This window comes from Tasmannia lanceolata, unplaced genomic scaffold, assembly GCF_043159265.1.
Source record: "Tasmannia lanceolata isolate RefF3 unplaced genomic scaffold, GAP_Taslan_0.1 ptg000018l, whole genome shotgun sequence".
Classification (NCBI taxonomy): domain Eukaryota; kingdom Viridiplantae; phylum Streptophyta; class Magnoliopsida; order Canellales; family Winteraceae; genus Tasmannia; species Tasmannia lanceolata.
Window position 1 is genome coordinate 24,167,225 of NW_027518695.1, and position 18,668 is coordinate 24,185,892.

Consider the following 18,668-nt stretch of genomic DNA (forward strand, 5'->3'; position numbering starts at 1 on the left):
CTGTTATCAATTGGAATTAGACACCCAATAAAGGATATGTTGGATGTACACTCAAATTGCAATTTGGATGTAATTTGGGCTCTTTTATGCTGCAGTTTACATAACTCAGTATTTTTGAACTATGAACTAACGCCAATCTAAGGGCCTATTTGGATACCCACAAGATTTGGACTTAAATCTCACATTTGGCAGCCCTTTTTGTGTTGAGATTTGGAGTGGGATCAAATCCTTACATTTCCAAATCAGCTACAACAGTAAAAAAAATATATTTTGATTTCCAAATATGTTGTGCATAACAGTATTTGGAAATCCTGTATGTGCGACAATTTCCTTCTCCCTCTTTGCTCCTCGACCACTCTCCTCTAGTAGCAAGTACGTCTCTCTCTTTCTTTCTAACTTGGAATTAAGTGGCCCTGATTCAGACGCATATATTGAATTATGGAAAAGCAGGGGTGGGGGCAGTCAAGCCACCTAATTACAACCAAGACAGGGGAAGGCAAGTCCATTTAAAAAACAGGGGAAAACAACCCCATTACACACATTGCACAACAGTAAATACAACAAAGAGACACCTAAAATCATCCAGAGAAGAGCTACCCGGGGGCTGCAGCCCATCTGATCTGGAAGATTGGGATTAACAAGGAAGCAACAACATGAAATCAACATGACCATCAGATAGCCCCACATAGAGACTAGGGAGTGTTAGGTCCTATGTAGATCTCACCCTAAAAGCTAGCCGTTAAGGGGAGGGTGCCCATTCCCCGAGACCCCCCTCCACGCGGAAGCAACGTGGACAATCTCGCCCCATCACACGGCGGCAACGTGGGTACCATGAGATACTACACCGGGGCTTCCGAGATCTTCCCCGAGGGACATTTCCGCCCTCGGAGGCAAACTGGGGTTACCAGGCCTGAGCATTGATACAAATAGTAGGGAATTTAATAGGGTAGAACATAACCCTAAAAGGTAACCGTTAAGGGGAGGGTGCCCAGTCCCTTAGGCTCTGTTCACTAGCAACGTGGGTTCCATGGCCAAGACCTGAAGCAGCAACATTTGATGGAGAGCAACCCATTTACACCTAAATAGCCTCTGGCTATAACTGCTTTCCATGGGGAGAAAGAACCCTGAAATAGCATAACAAGACCAAAAGCAACAGCGTATTATTGCTGCTACCATGAATTTTTTTTACTGGAATATTAGCTTACCCAATGGTGAGGAAAGTTGGGAGTGGGATAGATAGGAGAGGGACTGAGTGATGAGAGGGTGATAAAAGGCACAAAAATAAGGAAACAAAAAACTCTACCCAAAATATTATTTGTTTTTTAGCTGCTTCTCACCCTCTCGCTCAAGTCTGTCCTTGAGCGAGAGACTTGAGGGTTCGTCATGGCCTTAGTGTAATCCCAGTTCCTTTCCATTGTTGCCTGGTTTTGGTATGCACCAATGACATGAACAAAAAAAAAGTGACCATAGGGATCAATGGTGAGTGCCAATTTTTGGGTCCCATAATGGGACATGTATGAGAAATCATGACCGTTGATCTTGTAGCACATCATGAGGCGGCCCACATGCTGTTGGTCCCATCCCATTTGTCCGAGAAGCGATTTACGTTGAAAGGTCACGACAGGGCTCAATGGAAAGTAGCAATTATCAGGTTCCACCATGGGACAGGTGAAATTAAGACCGTTGATCTTGTAGTCATGAGGCAAACGTTGTCTTGGCCCCATTCCAAACAGATGAAAAACTTTTTATATTTTTAAGTTGGTAAGCTGGGATTGAACCTGGGACAAGGTTGAAAAAAAAAGAACTGATTTTAAAGCTTACGTGAACTCTTACGAACTGTTCATGACAGAAAAGCCACATCAGATGAATTAAATGATTGAGACAAAATCAGAGCCTATGTGGCTGCTCTGTCATGTAACAGCCGCTCCGTAAAATGCCTTCTGCGATGGTCCCTAGCAAATCCCTAAATATATTCAGTATTATAAAAAAATGGCTCAAATACTGTTCTTATTCCTTTTCCAACTAGTTTGATTTAAAGATTAACAATCTGTTTATGCATACACTTTAACATGAAGTATCTCCTCTTCGGAAGTCCGAGCTTCCACCGTCATGCTTTGAGTGAAGGCGCTCGACTGGTGCATGATCGTCACATTGTAATCTCCATGAAAGAGTGGGATTTCGAAGAAGCCGTTGCTATCCGTTGTGCCCACCAGGTTGGCAGGACTCCACTCATTGATCAGCTTGTCAACTACATCCCCCGTTGGAAGGTTTTCAAAGTTATTATCAGTTAAACACATCCTTTTGCAGCCCTCTGGGCGCCACACGGCCCACACGATGATCCCGTTAACGGCAGGGTGTCCATGCCCCTCTCTTAGAATCTGTTCCAAGTATTGTGCCTGTGGAGAAAATTATACAGTGTCAAAATGTGGACATGGGTTAAAATGCAGCCAAAGCAAATTCTAGTGGACTCGGTGTGACAGTGGCCGAGTAATCGATTAACTCAACTTAGTACTCGGTGATATGGTCGAGTAATTTGGAGAGTTAAAGGAATTTTGATTGACTTTATTGGAAAAAATGCAGACTTAGACAAGAATGAGGACCGGGCAAAAAGAGTCGAGTTGGGCAAGTCGACGAGGATGCAGGGGAGTTTTGAAATGGAGGAAACTCAACGATGACAAATTCGTCAAAGGAACCAAGGTCTGGACTACATAGTCATGGGCACATCCATAGTGACCACTTACCAAACACGTGCGCGTGCGTGTGTGAGCTAAATTTTCAGTCAAAGAAACATGGATCCATCGTGAAGTGGATGTACTAGATTAAGATGAGAGCTAAATTCCAATATTTAAAATAATTTTGAATTTCTCACGAGATTTCAGAATAATATATGATCAGTATTGATGTGCGGAAGCTTGCCACGGGTAGGGAGAGATCACAATCTCACCCTGTTCGTAGTCCTCGAATCCATAAGGAAGAAATAGAAAACTGCAACTATAATTTTCTTCCATGAAAAATCTGATTTCCCCATAAACCATATTTATAGTGTTTCCAAAGTTTAAAAGAAGGCACAAATAATTCACGACTTTTCGAATAAGTTCTTCAATTATTCCAAAAATTTTGTAACAGTCAGAATCATAAATAAAAAGAGTATCATTATTTAAAGGAGTGCATAAATGGTTTTTAAGATTGAGAAGTGATATTTCCAAGCTCTTTTCCAGCACAAATTTTCTTGAACAAAAAAGTAATTTTCAAGAAAAGCTAAACAAAAGGGGATGGGAGTGTAAATATATTCATGGAAAAGACGAACAGAATAAAGAAGTGGAAATATCATTTTACTTGTTAGTGTACCTGATTTGGGATCTTTGCAACGTCCACTTCTGTTAGCCATATGGGTAAATTAGCTGCAGCAAGAGTATCAATAGAAGATCTCATGTAAGGAATGTTAGGGATGCCAAAGTGTCCCTCCAACCCAATTCCTGTGGGACCAAGATCTTGACACTCCCTCAACTTCTCAAGGTAGTTCTCTGGCCTCGCCGTCTTGTCGTTGCTATACTCAATCGTATTATACTCATTCATAAACATAGTTGTTCCCGGATCGAGCTGGTGGGCCCGCCAGAAAAAATCCGCCGATGCATTGGCTCCGAGCATACTTTCGTAGAACGAAAAATGTAAATTCTCATTGACAACATCCCAACCGATGATTTTTCCGGCATATCTCGAAACAACGGAGGTGATCCTGTTTTCGGCCGCCGCCCTCAATTGATCAGGGGAAAGAGACTTGACCCACCGAGGTTGGTATTTGGGGTTATTCCAAAAGATATTGTGTCCTCTTACAGAGATGCCATTTTCTTGGGCGAAGGCGAGCATGGCGTCGGGGACCGAGTAGTTCTCCTTGCCCGGGGCTTGCTCAGTGTAATACCACTTCATCTCATTCTCGAAGACGGTGACCGAGAATCGAGAAGTGAACCAATTCTGGTAGGGAACATTGTTGAGGATCCTATAACTGATGGTGTTGCCGATTGGAAAATTTGCCTTTGTGAGAGTGATGGAGATTGTTGTACCGGCGAGACTATTCCCTTGGGCGTCGATGGCATGGAGTTGCACCTTTCGTTTACGCGTCTGCTTGGATCCAACCAAAAAACATCTAAGGTTTATTACAGATTTTTATTTAATTAGTATGGATTTTAGTCATAAATGATCCAATGCACCCATAGTCATAAATATTTCCGACTATTTCAAAATAGCACTTTTATAGTGATATTAGATAAAATGACAAAATTCTGAAATAATCTATGAAGTTTAAAAATATGGCTATAATATTATTGCGATAATTCATGATATTTTTTTATTTTATGTTTATTTCTTGAATTATATGTTTAATATTTTTAAAATAATCGATCAATTTCAGTATTTTTTCCCATATAAGTACCAAAAATTAAATTTTTTCAAGATATACACTTCCCAAGAAATTCCTGACCAATTATTTGTGACTATGATTGGACCTTTGATAAACAATTTTTCGAGATAAACAGTTCTGATTAGATGAGATTTTATACAGTGCCCGACCGTCAAGTGCCTTGGGAGTGGTACCACCCTTGATATTTGATCCAACAGCAGCCCACTTATTAAGATGGGATCATACAAAAAGAAGGTTAAAACCATTGTTTAAACAATTTGTCTGCGTCTATTTGAGCGAGTTACTGATTGACACGGTCAATTTTTTACTAAGTCTCAGTTTCATTTCATGTAAACTTAGCCCAAAACAAATATTATGCCCATTTGTTTTTACGCCCATTTTGAAGGAGTTTTTCTACTGACTTGAAAGGTTAAAGTTGGACATTTATTATGCAAGAGTTAAGCCAAAGTAAAATCTTGCAACTCGGGCGAGTCATTGATTGATGTTGGGAAATTTTAAACAGCTAGCGGTTAAAATGGTAAGCCATTAGACCATGAGAATTGTCGAATCATAGCTCCGAATGAACTGTGCTGATCAATGATCTAACGGTCCAATTTTTACCTTCTCAATGCTTTCATCTTGGTGGCCCCTCCATTCCTTTTCAGTGAATGGTTGTAAGGAAACACTATCAACCCATATCTCCACAGCTGTGTTTTTACTCTGTAATTAAGAGAAGAAGAAATTAATTACAAGGGATTTTGATTCTTGATGAAATATGCATGTGAAGACACCACCAATCTCGTCTCCAAGTTGAAAAAATATAAACAATACCCCGGAATTCTGTGTCTAAGCTAAATACATAATATGAAAAGCCATTTACCAAACGATGGATTAAAATCTACTTTTTGGTTTGCCAAAAAAGAAAAGACATTTACCTCAAAATAGAGTTCAGCGGGGCCGGAGATATTTACAGTAAGTCCTCCTTTAAGCATCGACCAGCAGCCGGATTCGGCGATAACTGCACCAGCATGCCTAAAACCACCATCCGTCTTGAAAACGGCTGTCACTGGAGCTTTTCCTTCACTGATTTGTACCCATGCTGGAATAACCTTGACCTACTTAGTATTGCATTTAAATCTTTTACTTAATTAGTATATATAAAATCCAACTACAAAGAGTTATAATTCAATCTATAGATTAGTAGTGTATTCACCGATTAAATGCTGTATACACTATAGTTTCGAGACTCTCCTCCCGTGTCATCATGAACTTGCCCGAGTCGACTCCCTTTTACCTTACCCATGTTCATGTCTGAGGACACGTTTTGCCTTTCAAAGTCAATTAAAATTATAGTTTTGATTCTTCTGAGCTATGGATGCGTTAATCAAGTACGTACTCAGGCATATTAATCGAGTCAGCTGCATGAGCTAAGTACTCGCATGATCTCATCGTCCCGTGTCAACTAAGATATGCTTTGGCCTCATTTTGTAATGGGAAATGATGAAATTAAATTATTTTTAAAAAAAATCTACAAATTAAATTAAGAAAAAAATATAAAATAAAAATTTCGTAGAAATATAGTGATATTTTAAATTCTCAGAGTTATTTCGAGATTTTTTCATTTTATCAAAATGTCATGAAAATCAGTATATTTTAAAAGGTCGGAGATATATGCCACATGAGAAATTATGATACGAATGAGCATAAAAACTCGTACCCATCATCCCACCCTTTATATTTGATCCCATCACAGCACACTTTTTAAGAGGATCAAATATCAAGGGCAATGTGGACCACAAATACAAGTTTGTACGCGTCATCATATAAAATCTCTTTGGGACATTGCATACAACCATCGAATCACCATCAGCCTGTGATTGCTATGGGCCCACCGATATTCTTAAAGTTGTGTGCCCATAGGAGAGTCGTGTACCAAGCAAGGTTTTAAATTTCGGCCGAATTTTGGATTTTGGTCAGGACTGAAACCGAAACGTTTGAAATCCGAAATTGGCGACATGTACCAAATTTTGGCCGTCGGGAATTTAGGTAATTTTGCTGAAATTTCGGATAAAATATTAATATTTTAATCCTTTACCAAATTTCAGCCGAAATTACCGAAATTTCGGTAACTTCGACCAAAATTTCGACCCTTTACCGAATTTCGGCTGAAATTTTGAGAGTTCGATCAGCTGAAATTTCAGTTTCGGTGAGGACCAAAATTAACCTTGAAACCGAAATTTAAAACCTTGGTACTAAGTATACACTACATATTGGCTGTAATAGCAAACACTTGTATAATTTGTGACAATGAAGTAGAAAAATTACCAGAGAAAGTGTAAAGCTTCTCTTTCTGCATGTAGAGCTTTTGGGAGAAACTATCATATTGCTTATTTCTGCTATGGGCCACAATGAAAGTATTGCCTGCTTTTGCTAACCTCCTCTCTATCTTGGCCCCACCAAATCTTGACCATCCTCTCAAACCACGGTTAAATTCGGGGTTAACCAAGATCCCTCCTCCATATTGGGGTTTGTGAGGCTCCGCTAAACACTAGAAGGAAAAATAAAAAATTGGGGGTTAAATCTATTTTTTTTAAAACTTGGGAAGGTGATCCCCCCCCGGTGGAATGGTGGGCCCATCTTCGAACAACGTTGGTCCCGCCCATACCACACCATAGGATAATCCAAACCGTCCATTTGATGGGCCATAAACGTAAATAGGTTGCGTCCCAAAATATTATTTCCATAGGTTGATCCTAGCCCTCCGATCTAAATAGAAACTACATCTTATGCAACCTCTATAGATTGTAGGGTTGTGATCATCCTACGGAAATGATTTTTGGGGCACAACCTATTTACATTGTGGCCCATCAAATGGACGGCTCGGATCATCCTATGGTATGGACGGTACACTTCATTTTCAAAAATATGGGTGGGGCCTAAATTGGTACGAACCACACCATAGGATGATCCAAACCATGGACGGCTTGGATCATCCTATGTTGTGGACGGTACGCTTCAATTTGAAAAATATCAGTGGGGACTACGAGTGGGCCATAATGGTAGTGTACGACCAACTCCATAGGATTATCCAAACCATGGACGGCTTGGATCATCCTATGTTGTGGACGGGCCTTAATGTTACTGTACGACCACAGGATGATCCACACCATTCATTTGATGGGCCAACCCTTTTGGGGGCACAACCCATTTACGTTATGGCCCATCAAATGGACGGCTCAGATCATCCTATGGTCTGGACGGTACACTACATTTTCAAAAATATCGGTGGGGCCTAAATTGGGCCTTAATGTTACTGTACGAACCACACCATAGGATGATCCAAACTATGGACGGCTTGGCTCATCCTATGTTGTGGACGGTACGCTTCAATTTGAAAAAAATATCGGTGGGGCCTACGATTGGGCCTTGATGTTACTGTACGACCAACTTCATAGGATTATCCAAACCATGGACGGCTTGGATCGTCCTATGTTGTGGACGGGCCTTAATGTTACTTTACGACCAACTCCATAGAATGATCCAAACCATTCATTTGATGGGCCACAATGTAAATAGGTTGTGCCCCAAAAATCATTTCCATAGGATGATCACAACTCTACAATCTATAGAAGTTGCATAAGATGTAGTTTCTATTTAGATCGGATGGCTAGGATTAGCCTATGGAAATGATATTTTGGGACGCAACTTATTTACGTTTATGGCCCATCAAACGGTTTGGATTATCCTATGGTGTGGTATGGGTGGGGCCTACGTTGTTCAAAGATGGGCCCACCAACTGTTCCTGTTGTGTGTGTGGGGGGAGAGAGAGAGAGAGAGAGAGAGAGAGAGAGTTCAAATGGTGGGAAAGTGACATATACGTTAAATCCTAACGTTTAACGTTAGCCAGCTGTGTGTTGGGGGGGGGGGGGGTTGTTTTAAACTTGGGAAATTAAAATCATATGAACAGATTATTAAGAAGGTGATGTTGATCCTCGAGGAAGTCTAAACTGAAGGGAGCCCTTGTAAAAAAGAGGTGAAAGGGCTCTCCCATTGGTTGCACGTCACTATCATGCATTAATAACGGTTGAAAAGTCAAAACATGATGGTGACGTGCAGCCAATGGGGGAGCCCTTTCAACACTTTTTGCAAGGGCTCTCTTCAGTCTAGAATTCCTCGTTGATCCTCTTATACTTTCTTCAATGATGAATTGTCTACAGCACATGTATGGCCATTTTAGACATTTCATATATAGAAAATACAGAAGTAAAGTATTTAAAAAAAAAAAAAAAAAACTTGCCTCGATGCTTGCTGAATAATCGTAAGATATTCCATCAACTGTATTCCCTGCGACAATCCATGTCACCTTTAAGCACTCTCACTGTTGCATAAGGTGGCAAAAAAGAAACAAAAGAAATCTATCGCAAGGTTCTCCAAACTTCTTTCAGATACATAAAACACACCCCTTATAAAATGTTAAGAACACCCAGAAAAATCCAGGATTCTTCATTGTTCATTAAAGAGACAAAAAAGCAGAAGAAAAACCCAAGTAACCCCCAATTTTGTCCAAGTACCAGCCAAAAGGAAACTCTAATATTTTACAAACACCCCCATTAACATAGAAAAGGTACACTTCTAGTTTGATATCAAACACAAACCTGTGAAGAGAATAGAGATTATTAACGCAAGGAATATATGCTTTTCTCTGAAAATACACATCTATCAACGTGAGGAATTTGAGACCTGAAAATCCCATTTCAAAGACATAATTTATATCAAAAAATCATATATGAAATAATGGAAATAGAAGAAAAAAAAACATGACCACAGAAGAAGAGAACATGAAATTACAGTAAAGTAGAGAGAGAGAGAGAGAGAGAGGGGACGATTTGGTTGCATCAAACAAGCCAATATATAGACAGAGGCAATTATTCTTTTCCAATTTTGGTTCCAAAAAAAATAAACAAAGAAAACTTTATTCTTTTCCAATTCTATCAAAACTTTGGTCAGTAATTTATGTGTTCTTAGCTTGCATTTGCCAATTTAGAAAGGAAGTTAAAGGCAACATGTCTATCTTAGTAGATAGAAGGGTTGGGATGATCCCATGCAGCTGATTTTTTAGGTACACCCTTTCTATGTGAGGGCCCATCAAATGAATTGTTTGCATCACCCAAACAATGTGGGGCCCACTGTGTTTTAAGCCATTGGTGTAGCTACACTCAGTGTGTAGCTATATATTCTTAGCTTGCATATGCCAATTTAGAAAGGAAATTAAAGGCAACATGTCTAACTCAGTAGTCTTTTAACGTGAACATTTGGTGGGTCCAGCAACCGAAAAGTGATCGATATACTGACCCCTTTTCTTCCTCGGACCACCCACTCTATTGTGTTTATGACTACTCTTTTTACACTAAAAAAAAAGGGTGGACCGTGAAAGAAAAGGGGCACATATAATTTTCCTTGTTTAGATCTTCGAACAAGGTAGGCCCATTGCCCATCGTATTTAAAAATAATTGTTACGCCTATGTACAGACACTATGTACAGACACGGTATAATGTATATTTGAAGAGAAATCACTTGGGCTTTGTTTGAAGATCAAAACCGTTCATTTGCCGGGCCCAATGTAAATTGGTCTTGCCCTAAAATCATCTCCATAGGGTTGATCCTAACCCTTTCGATAGGCAGAAATTATATATGTTCGTCAACAGCTTGGAGAGCTAGGATCATCTAATAGAGATGATTTTTGCGACAAACCCTATTTACATGTAAGTCCAAAACAAATGAATGGTTTAGATCTTCGAACAAGGATCATGGACGCCATATATATAATATTTCTTACTTATGCTGTCTAATAGGCGAGCTTCACCTTATTCGAAGTTCTAAGCAAAAAAAAAATATGCGCATCGAAGGCCTTTTCGCAACAAAAATTATGTGCACATACAGGCAGACATTTTATACAGTGGGCCCTTCTATTATCCGTGCAGCTAATTACGCCATATGAGATCCAAGCCATTCACTTGTTTGGCCTCAATGTAAATAGGTTGTGACCTAAAATCATCTCTATAGGATGGTCCTATCCCCCAATCTGTAGATGAATGACGCCATATAAAATTATCTACGGATCGAAAGAGTTAGGATCATCCTATAGAGATGATTTTTGGGGCAACATCGATTTACGTTGGCCCTGCCAATGAATGGTTTGGACCTTTGAATCAAGTGAGCTCAAGTGATATTTCAATAAATATAAATTGTATGCTTTTGTATCAATCGTGTGGTGGATCTTGCACTAGTGATTCAGAAGAAAGTTTTCTCTTCAATAATATCCTCTTGGATTGGTTACAGAATCGCATGTAGAGTCTGAACAGAATACTTCTGACACTCGTCCCACACTGATTTCTGATACAGAACCTTTAAGAATCTCTACAAGAGATCGGGTACCTAAGAATTTTAGTAAGGACTTTGTGACCTACCATTTAGATAATGATCCATCAACCTATAAGAATGATATCTAGGGACTCTTTGTTATGGGCAGAAGCTATTGATGATGAAATGAGCTCTCTGTCACACATCAAACCCGGCAGCTAGTCGATTTGCCAAATGGGGCTAAGACTGTAGGTTGTAAATGAATTTTAAAGAAGAAACTTAATCCTGACGAATCCATAGCTCGGTATAAAACACGCTTAGTAGTTAAGGGCTATACTAAAGTCAGTGGGATAGACTACTTTGATGTTTACTCTCCAGCCTGTCATTTGTCAATAATAAGGATTCTTCTTGCTTTGATATCTATTGAGCATATGTTGTGCATCAAATGTATGTAAAAACGGCTTTCCTTAATGGAGACCTCACAGAGAAAATCTACATGCACCAACCTGAAGGGTTTGTTATGGAATGTTTGGAGAACAAAATTTGTAAGTTAAACAAATCTTTGTATAGTCTTAAACAAGTACCTAAAATGTGGCATCAAAAATTTGAGAAGACAATAAAGAGCTTTGGTTTTCAGACTAGTTACTCCGATAAATGCCTTTACTTTCGTTCTGTGTCGAATAAGGTTGCAATTATTTGCTTGTGTGTAGACGACATGTTGATTCTCAGTTCCGATCTCTCTGTAGTGAGTGACGTAAAATCAATGTTGGCTAAAGAATTCGACATGAAAGATCTTGGTGTGGTAGACACCATTCTTGGCATGAAAGTAAGTTTTGAAAGGCAAGGGATCACTCTTAGCCAAGCTCATTACATTGAGAAACTACTTTCTACATAGGGATACAGTGACTGTAAACCGATTGAGACACCATTTGATTATACCAAAAAACTGAAACCTAATGAAGGAGCCAGTGTGAATCAATTGATTATTCTAAATTGATTAGTAGTCTCATGTATGCAATGAGTTGCACTAGACCAGACATAGCCTTTACGGTAGGCATGCTGAGTCGTTTCACTAGTAATCCTTACCATGAGCACTGGAATACCCTTATGAGGCTGCTAAGATATCTTAAAGGTACTCTAAGTTATGCTCTATATTAGTGGCCATCCTCCTATCCTCGAAGGATATTCTGATGCATCATGGGGCTCAGAATTAGGAGACAGTAAATCTACCAGTGGTTATATATTTACACTGGGTGGAGCAGCTGTTGCGTGGAAGTCAAAGAGACAAACTTGCATTGCTCTGTCATCTATGGAATCAGAACTTTATGCTCTAGCTTCTGCAGTAGATGAAGAAGAGTGGATAAGAGATTTGATCATGGACATTCCATCGACCCATTTAAAGATTAACTCTTTTACGTTTGTTCTGTGATAATCAAGCTACAATTACGATTGTAGATAACTTACTCTTTAATGGTAAGAGGAGACATGTCAGGCTGAAACATGCCACACTGAATTATCTCATAGAACAAGGTATAATCACTTTGGTTGATGTGCGATCGAAGGATAATATGGCTGATGCTTTCACAAAGGGACTGAACAAAGATCGAATATTCAAACTGTGGGGGAGATGGGGTTAAAAACTGTATTGATTGGTATTAACCTACATCCATATTATTCTAAAATTTTCGATTCTCTCTTTTGGCCAAGAGAAGCACTTGATATGTTTCAATGATGTTTACAGTTATTCTGTGTCATTCTACATTTGATGACAGGTCATTTTTTGGGAAAAGTTATTTCATTATAAACTTGATGATACAACTTAACTTGAATTTGGATAAGATGACTGTAACATTCCAAATGGAAACATGGAATGGTTCTTTGCAAAAGAAACTATTTAGGTCTTGTTCTTGTATTGAAACTTGACAATCATGCTTATTGATATTTATTTTTCAGCCATTATGAAATTGTACTTAGTTCTTCTGGTAGAACTAGATACTTAAGTATTTTACACAAATGATTTGATTCGTTTTCATGACATTCATATTTAGTAATTTATAGGAATTGGCGAAAATGGAGGAGCTTGCCTCGATCTGGATTTTGATGAGGATGACTTACTTAATGAGTGAATCCTTATAGAGCGGTAGGGACTATTATTTTTTTTAGTTGAATAAATAGTTCACTTACATGTGAAACTACTTTTGTTGGAGTTTAGATTATTTCTAAAACTCTTGGTTATTCTTAAAAGTATTCTTGTTTTCAGTTGGATTGTGGATTTTTTTGATATGGTGATATGGATGATTTAATATTTTGGTTGGACATTACATTATTTATCTATTTGGATTGTGCTATATGTAGAACAGAGGAGGAGATTGTTGGGTGTAAAGTATAACCTTATTTATGTTCTAATATAAGCCCAATAAGATAATGGACCGGTGTAGTGGGCATACATGGGCTAGAGTCCATTAACCAGTTAATAACCCTAGTGTATCTTTATATATAGGGGCTGGAGGCAACAAACTAGGTATTTCAAACTAGATACCTAGGGTGTAATGCTTCAAGCAATTCTTGCTTGACATAACAGGATGAACCCTGGTTTAGTACTAATACGGGCTAGTGAGATTAAACTTGATCTTCTTGCACTCATACATCGGAATATTCCCAGGGTACCACAATACCTCTTTTTCAATAAATATTCATTGTATGTTGTTTGCGCATTTACGTACTCAGGGCTCACATTTTTCAAATATCCAAACCGTTCATTTATGGTGTTTGCGCAAACATCATACATGTATATATATATATATATATATATATATATATATATATATATATTTGAAATATCAATCGGGCTCACTTCGTTCAAAGACCCAAACCGTTGAATGACTGTGCCCCAACGTAAATTGGGCTTGCCTCAAAAATTATCTCTATAGGATGGTCTAACTCTTTCGATCTGTAGGGAATTTTATACAAGGTCGTTCGTATAGATGAGATTACATTCTATGTATGCATTGTATGAGACAGAACATGGACATAGAAGACCGAGTTCTTCACAAAACTACCAACCTAGAAATAACCCACTTTGGTCACTATTAAATCAAAAAGACCTAGAAATAGTGCTAGTACATCTTCTGATGAGCTATCATTATATCTGAGAAATGATTACTCAAGCTACCTTAATCCTGATGAATGGGAGAGTTTTGACACGGTGGAAAGAACATGAAAAAAGTTATCCAGTACTATCCGCTATGGCACGTGATCTACTAACCCCCCGGTGTCCACAGTAGCATCGGAGTCTGCTTTTAGTTCAGGTAACAGGGTCTTAGATGACACACGGAGCAGAATGTCACCAAAAACAGTAGAGGTATACGTGTGCCTCAAGGACTAGTTGGATGCAGATGATAGAGCACAAGACAGAAGAGAAGATGACTCAACCGACTCACCTGAAAAAATATGAAGATTCGAATTTTTAAGTCGTTAATTTCTACCTGTACTTCACAATGTATTTGTACTTCATTTATTTTTCTTTTTTTCTTGTATGTTGGTGGGTTAGAGGCAAGGTTCTATGTCCTCCTCTAATAATTTTCTATATTAACAAAATTTTAAGGTGCCACCCGGGTTCCTGGATAAATATTCCGAGCACAATCGATCCATGTTTTTAAATTACTTGCAATTTGACTTGCAAATTTTTCATAAATGACTTGCAATTTTTTTTAATTTTTCTAACAAGTGCAATCTCGGAGTTCCGAGAAAAATTCCAGTAGAAAAAACATATTCAGAATTTCGAGAGTTTTCTCGGAATTCCGAGAAAAATTCCAATAGAAAAAAAAACATATTCTCGGAATTCCGAGAAAGAAAAATTCCAGTAGAAAAAAAAAACATATTCTCGGAATTCCAAGAATGCACTTGTTTGAAAAAAAAATAGCCGTTACGTGCCGAAACGTGCTGGCACGGCACGCCAAGGGACGCCACGAGTGGGTCGTGGCCCGTGCCGTGCCTAACCCCCACCCTTTAGCGTGCCAGCACGGCACGGCCCGTGACCAAATCGTGCCAGGCCGGCCGAGAATTTTCGTTCCGTGCCGGCACGACACGGCCCGTTTGCCACCTTGACTTTTCATACTAAAAAAGGGTGGCCCCTGAAAGAAGAGGGGGAAAGTATCAGGTTGAGATCTTTGAACAAGGTATACCTATTGCCCATTGTATTTAAAAGTAATATGTATGCCTATGCAGGGACATTATATCATGTATATTTCAAGAAAAAGTCAGTTGGACCCCCATTGTTTGAAGATCCAAGCCGATCAATTGTTGGGCCCAATGTAAATAGGTCTTGCCCCTAAAATTATCTCCATAGGGTGATCCTAACCCTTTTGATAGGTAGAATCCGAATCCTATTTTGGGGGGCTTTGCGAATCCAAGACCTCGAACCCGTGTCGCATTCCGACACGCAAATCCGAATCCATGCAACATAGTTTACAAGTGATCAACATACCCTATAAAGTATCCATTTTCTTCTATATATAATTTGTATGCCATCTATTTTTGACTGGGCAGATGAATAAGTTGACAGGTTATGGTCATGAATTTAAAGATTCTTGTTTATGGAAGGTCCTGAGATAATATCATTGGATTAGAATTTGTAGCTTGAATGCATGCATCTAAAATGACCTCTAAACTTTGTAACTTGATCATTGGGTCTATTATTGTACTTAAAAAAATATAGAGGAGGAATTTCTTGAAAATATTTTCTAAATTTATCCTCCATTCTATGAAGTAGACTTCCATTTTCCAATCTCGATCTATTGTTTTTAAAACAAATAGTAATTTTATATATTTGACCCAAAATTAATTGTGAAGTTGGATAGTAAATACCGGAAAGAAGATTAGTTGCATTTAAAAATAATTCTAATAAATCTGCAATAATTTCACAATTGTTCCAATATTCTAGAGATATAGTATGATTGCAAGGTGGAGGCATATGTTCTTGGCAAAATGTTGTAATTATAGTTTTGAACTCAAATGATGCTTTTAATATTTTATAAGTTGAATTCCACCTAGTTTTAATATCTAAGGGGATTTTTTTGTAGTTTTTTTCAAAATTTTTACATAAAGCTTTAAATTCTTGTCTTCTATGCCCTGAAGACTAAATAAATTGAAGACAATTCTTAATAATCTTTATCTGTGGTGCAATTTCTGATAAACCATCTTGTACAGTTAAATTTAAAATATGGCATGCATATCTAATATGAAATGGTTGTCCATCTAAAATAGGTTTCAATTGAGATTTTAATAACCCTATTGATGCAGTATTATTACTAGCATTATCAAAGCTAATAGTAAAAATATTATTTTGAATTTTAACATCGTTAAGAGTAGATAATATAGATTTTGATATAGAATGACCATTATGCGGGAATTCTAATTGAGTAAAACTAAGTATTCTTTTTTCTAACATCCAGTTCAAATTAATATAATGTCCTGTTACACAAATATAGCCTTCATTTTGTTTACTAGTCCAGATATTAGAAGTAAGTGCAATTTTTCCATTAAATTTTCAAAACTTGAAATCAATTATTTTTTGCTTTCAACAAATAATTTAAAGAAATATGATTTTATAGTACTTCTAGTCACTTTTTTAAAAGCAGGATTTAGAGCCTTTGGAATATATTTTTCAAATCTTTTACTTTCGGCCATAATAAATGGTTGCTCATCTTGTATGATTGTAGACACCACATTTTGACCGGATCCTAAAATCCTGAAATAATATAAAGTTCCCAAAATCGAGCTACGAAATCGAATTCAGAATTCCCCAAAGTCAAGTTTCAAGTGCCTGAAACCGATTCCCAAAGTGTCCGAAGCTGAGTTCTGAAATTTCCAAAAAGCCGAGCCTTGAATGCGAAAGAGCCTGAAAAATCTGACAAATACCCATTTGTAAATCATTTTGATGTCTTTTGAAACCCGGATGATTCCCCTGAGCCCGTTAGGTCCCTTCGTTTATTTTGCCTCTATCTTCTCTTTCATTTTTACAAAAATTGAAAAAAAATACAAAAATACCCCAGAGCATTGGTATTAGCACTCCCCTATTGAGGTCCCCAAACTCCTTGGCTTACCCATACAATCTTGTTTCGATAATTTCACTAACCCATCCTACCTATTGGTTTGCTTTAGGAGTCATTAAAAGATATTTTGTTCTTAAAGTACCCTTTCATGCTTAAAGAGAAGAAAAGATGGGCGAGTTGTTGCACTTATCAAAGCATGGTGGGGCTATTAGCATTTAAAAAGGGAAGAGTATTTGTCTCACCCCATCTTCTCCCCAGACACCCCCTTAGCAATGAAAAAGGACAAGATATTTTAGATGGGGGTTGTCCTAGGCAAAAATGGGGCAAAAATATATCATTTCCCTTTTCTAACCTAGACAGCCCTGTTTTGCAAAAGAGTAGTCATTCATACACTAGGGTGGCTGTCAAGGAAGAAGAAGGGGTAGAATATATTATTTTTTTATTTTCCCTAAATCAAAAAGAAGTAAAAGGAGGATGAATTGTTTTTGAGAGGGTTGCCCTGGAAGGAAGCAAGGGTGCAAGTTTATAACTCTTTATCCAGCCTTTTTTTTACCAAGACCACCTCCCACTCAACCAAGATAAAGAGCAAGTCTTAAAGAGAGGGGTTGTTCATTGAAAGGAGAGGGTGTGAATTTATCTCTTCATTATTTAAAGCCTTTAAATTGGGGATCTGAGGGGCTCTCTCTCTCTTTTTCTCGTTGAAAAAAATCAGGGGGCAGAAGATACCAAAGTAGAGGTGGTAATACCAATTATTGTGTTTACACAACTAAAGAAAGGACAAATGAGGGTGTAATTATCAAAACTTGGATGTGCTAACATTAGCATGCATCTTCTCATCTATAAAAAGAGATTAAGGGTTAAAAAAAAGGGGCTCTCATTTCGTTTACACACACACGCACAGAGAGAGAGAAGGATAGAGGGTGAGAGAGAGCCGGCCCACCTCCGGCCAGCCACCATTCGCCACCCACCACCACCAACTCCAACTGGAATCCGTCCCCAACCTCATCACCACGGCTCGTCGGCTCCCAAAACCCCTCTACAACCATCTCTAGCCCATCTCATTAACCCCAACCCACCGGAATCCGGCCATCCACCATTACTTCCAGCCATTTCATTCAACCAACTACCATCAAAATCCAACCCCTTCTCCCCTTCCCTTCTCCACCTTCTCAGCCACCAACACCACTATAAGCTAATCCCATCTCCATCAAACCCACCATCAACCTTCTCCGATTCTGAAAATCTCACCGGAATCCGGCCACTACCTCCATTAATTCCGGCCATCCCTTGTTCTTGTCCCAACAGATTCCACCCTCATCATCGTTGCTACGGCCATATCCTCTGGCAAACCCCATCGAAATCTAAACATCAAACCCTCTTTCGTTTCCATCCTCTGGTTCATCCTCCACAAATCTCGCATAAATCCCTGCCGCCGCAAGATCTGCCCGTCCAATTTGTCTCCAATTTTTCAGGTTTTAGATGTTAGAAGCTAGGGTTTCAGTGAAAAGAAGGGGGCTGATTTGTTAAGGTTTGGGGTTGTGTAAAAAAGAAGAAGAAGGAGGCCTAGAGCTTGGATTTCAAGCTCATCTTCCTTTCGACTCCCTTGCATGGCATTTGCAAGCCACTAGATCGTGCATTGAACTTCCAAGGTCTGAAAAAAGAACAAAGCATCCAAACAAGGTGACACAAACTTCCTTATTCTATCATTTTCAATTTGGAATGCCTGTGCTCGATGCTTAGAATTTAGAATGATATTTTCTTTCCGTTCTCATTTTTCTATGAGGGTTTCTTTATATAAATTTTAGCTTCAGTTGATTTTTACAAAGAAGATCCTTTCGTCAGTTAATCTGTGTGTTGT

At 38.5% G+C, this 18,668-nt stretch overlaps 1 protein-coding gene across 1 annotated transcript; it reads right to left on the reverse strand.

Moving 5' to 3' along the window:
* Nucleotides 1–1,958: 1,958 nt before the first annotated feature.
* Nucleotides 1,959–18,165, reverse strand: LOC143850211 (endo-1,4-beta-xylanase 5-like). Its single transcript, XM_077359474.1, has 6 exons — nt 18,076–18,165; nt 6,722–6,944; nt 5,332–5,495; nt 5,018–5,116; nt 3,349–4,119; nt 1,959–2,396 (listed from the first exon to the last, which is right to left on the reverse strand). Exons 1-6 carry the CDS (start codon nt 18,163–18,165, stop codon nt 2,052–2,054), a joined length of 1,692 nt encoding a protein of 563 aa, XP_077215589.1. The 3' UTR covers nt 1,959–2,051.
* Between the last annotated feature and the right edge of the window lie 503 nt (nt 18,166–18,668).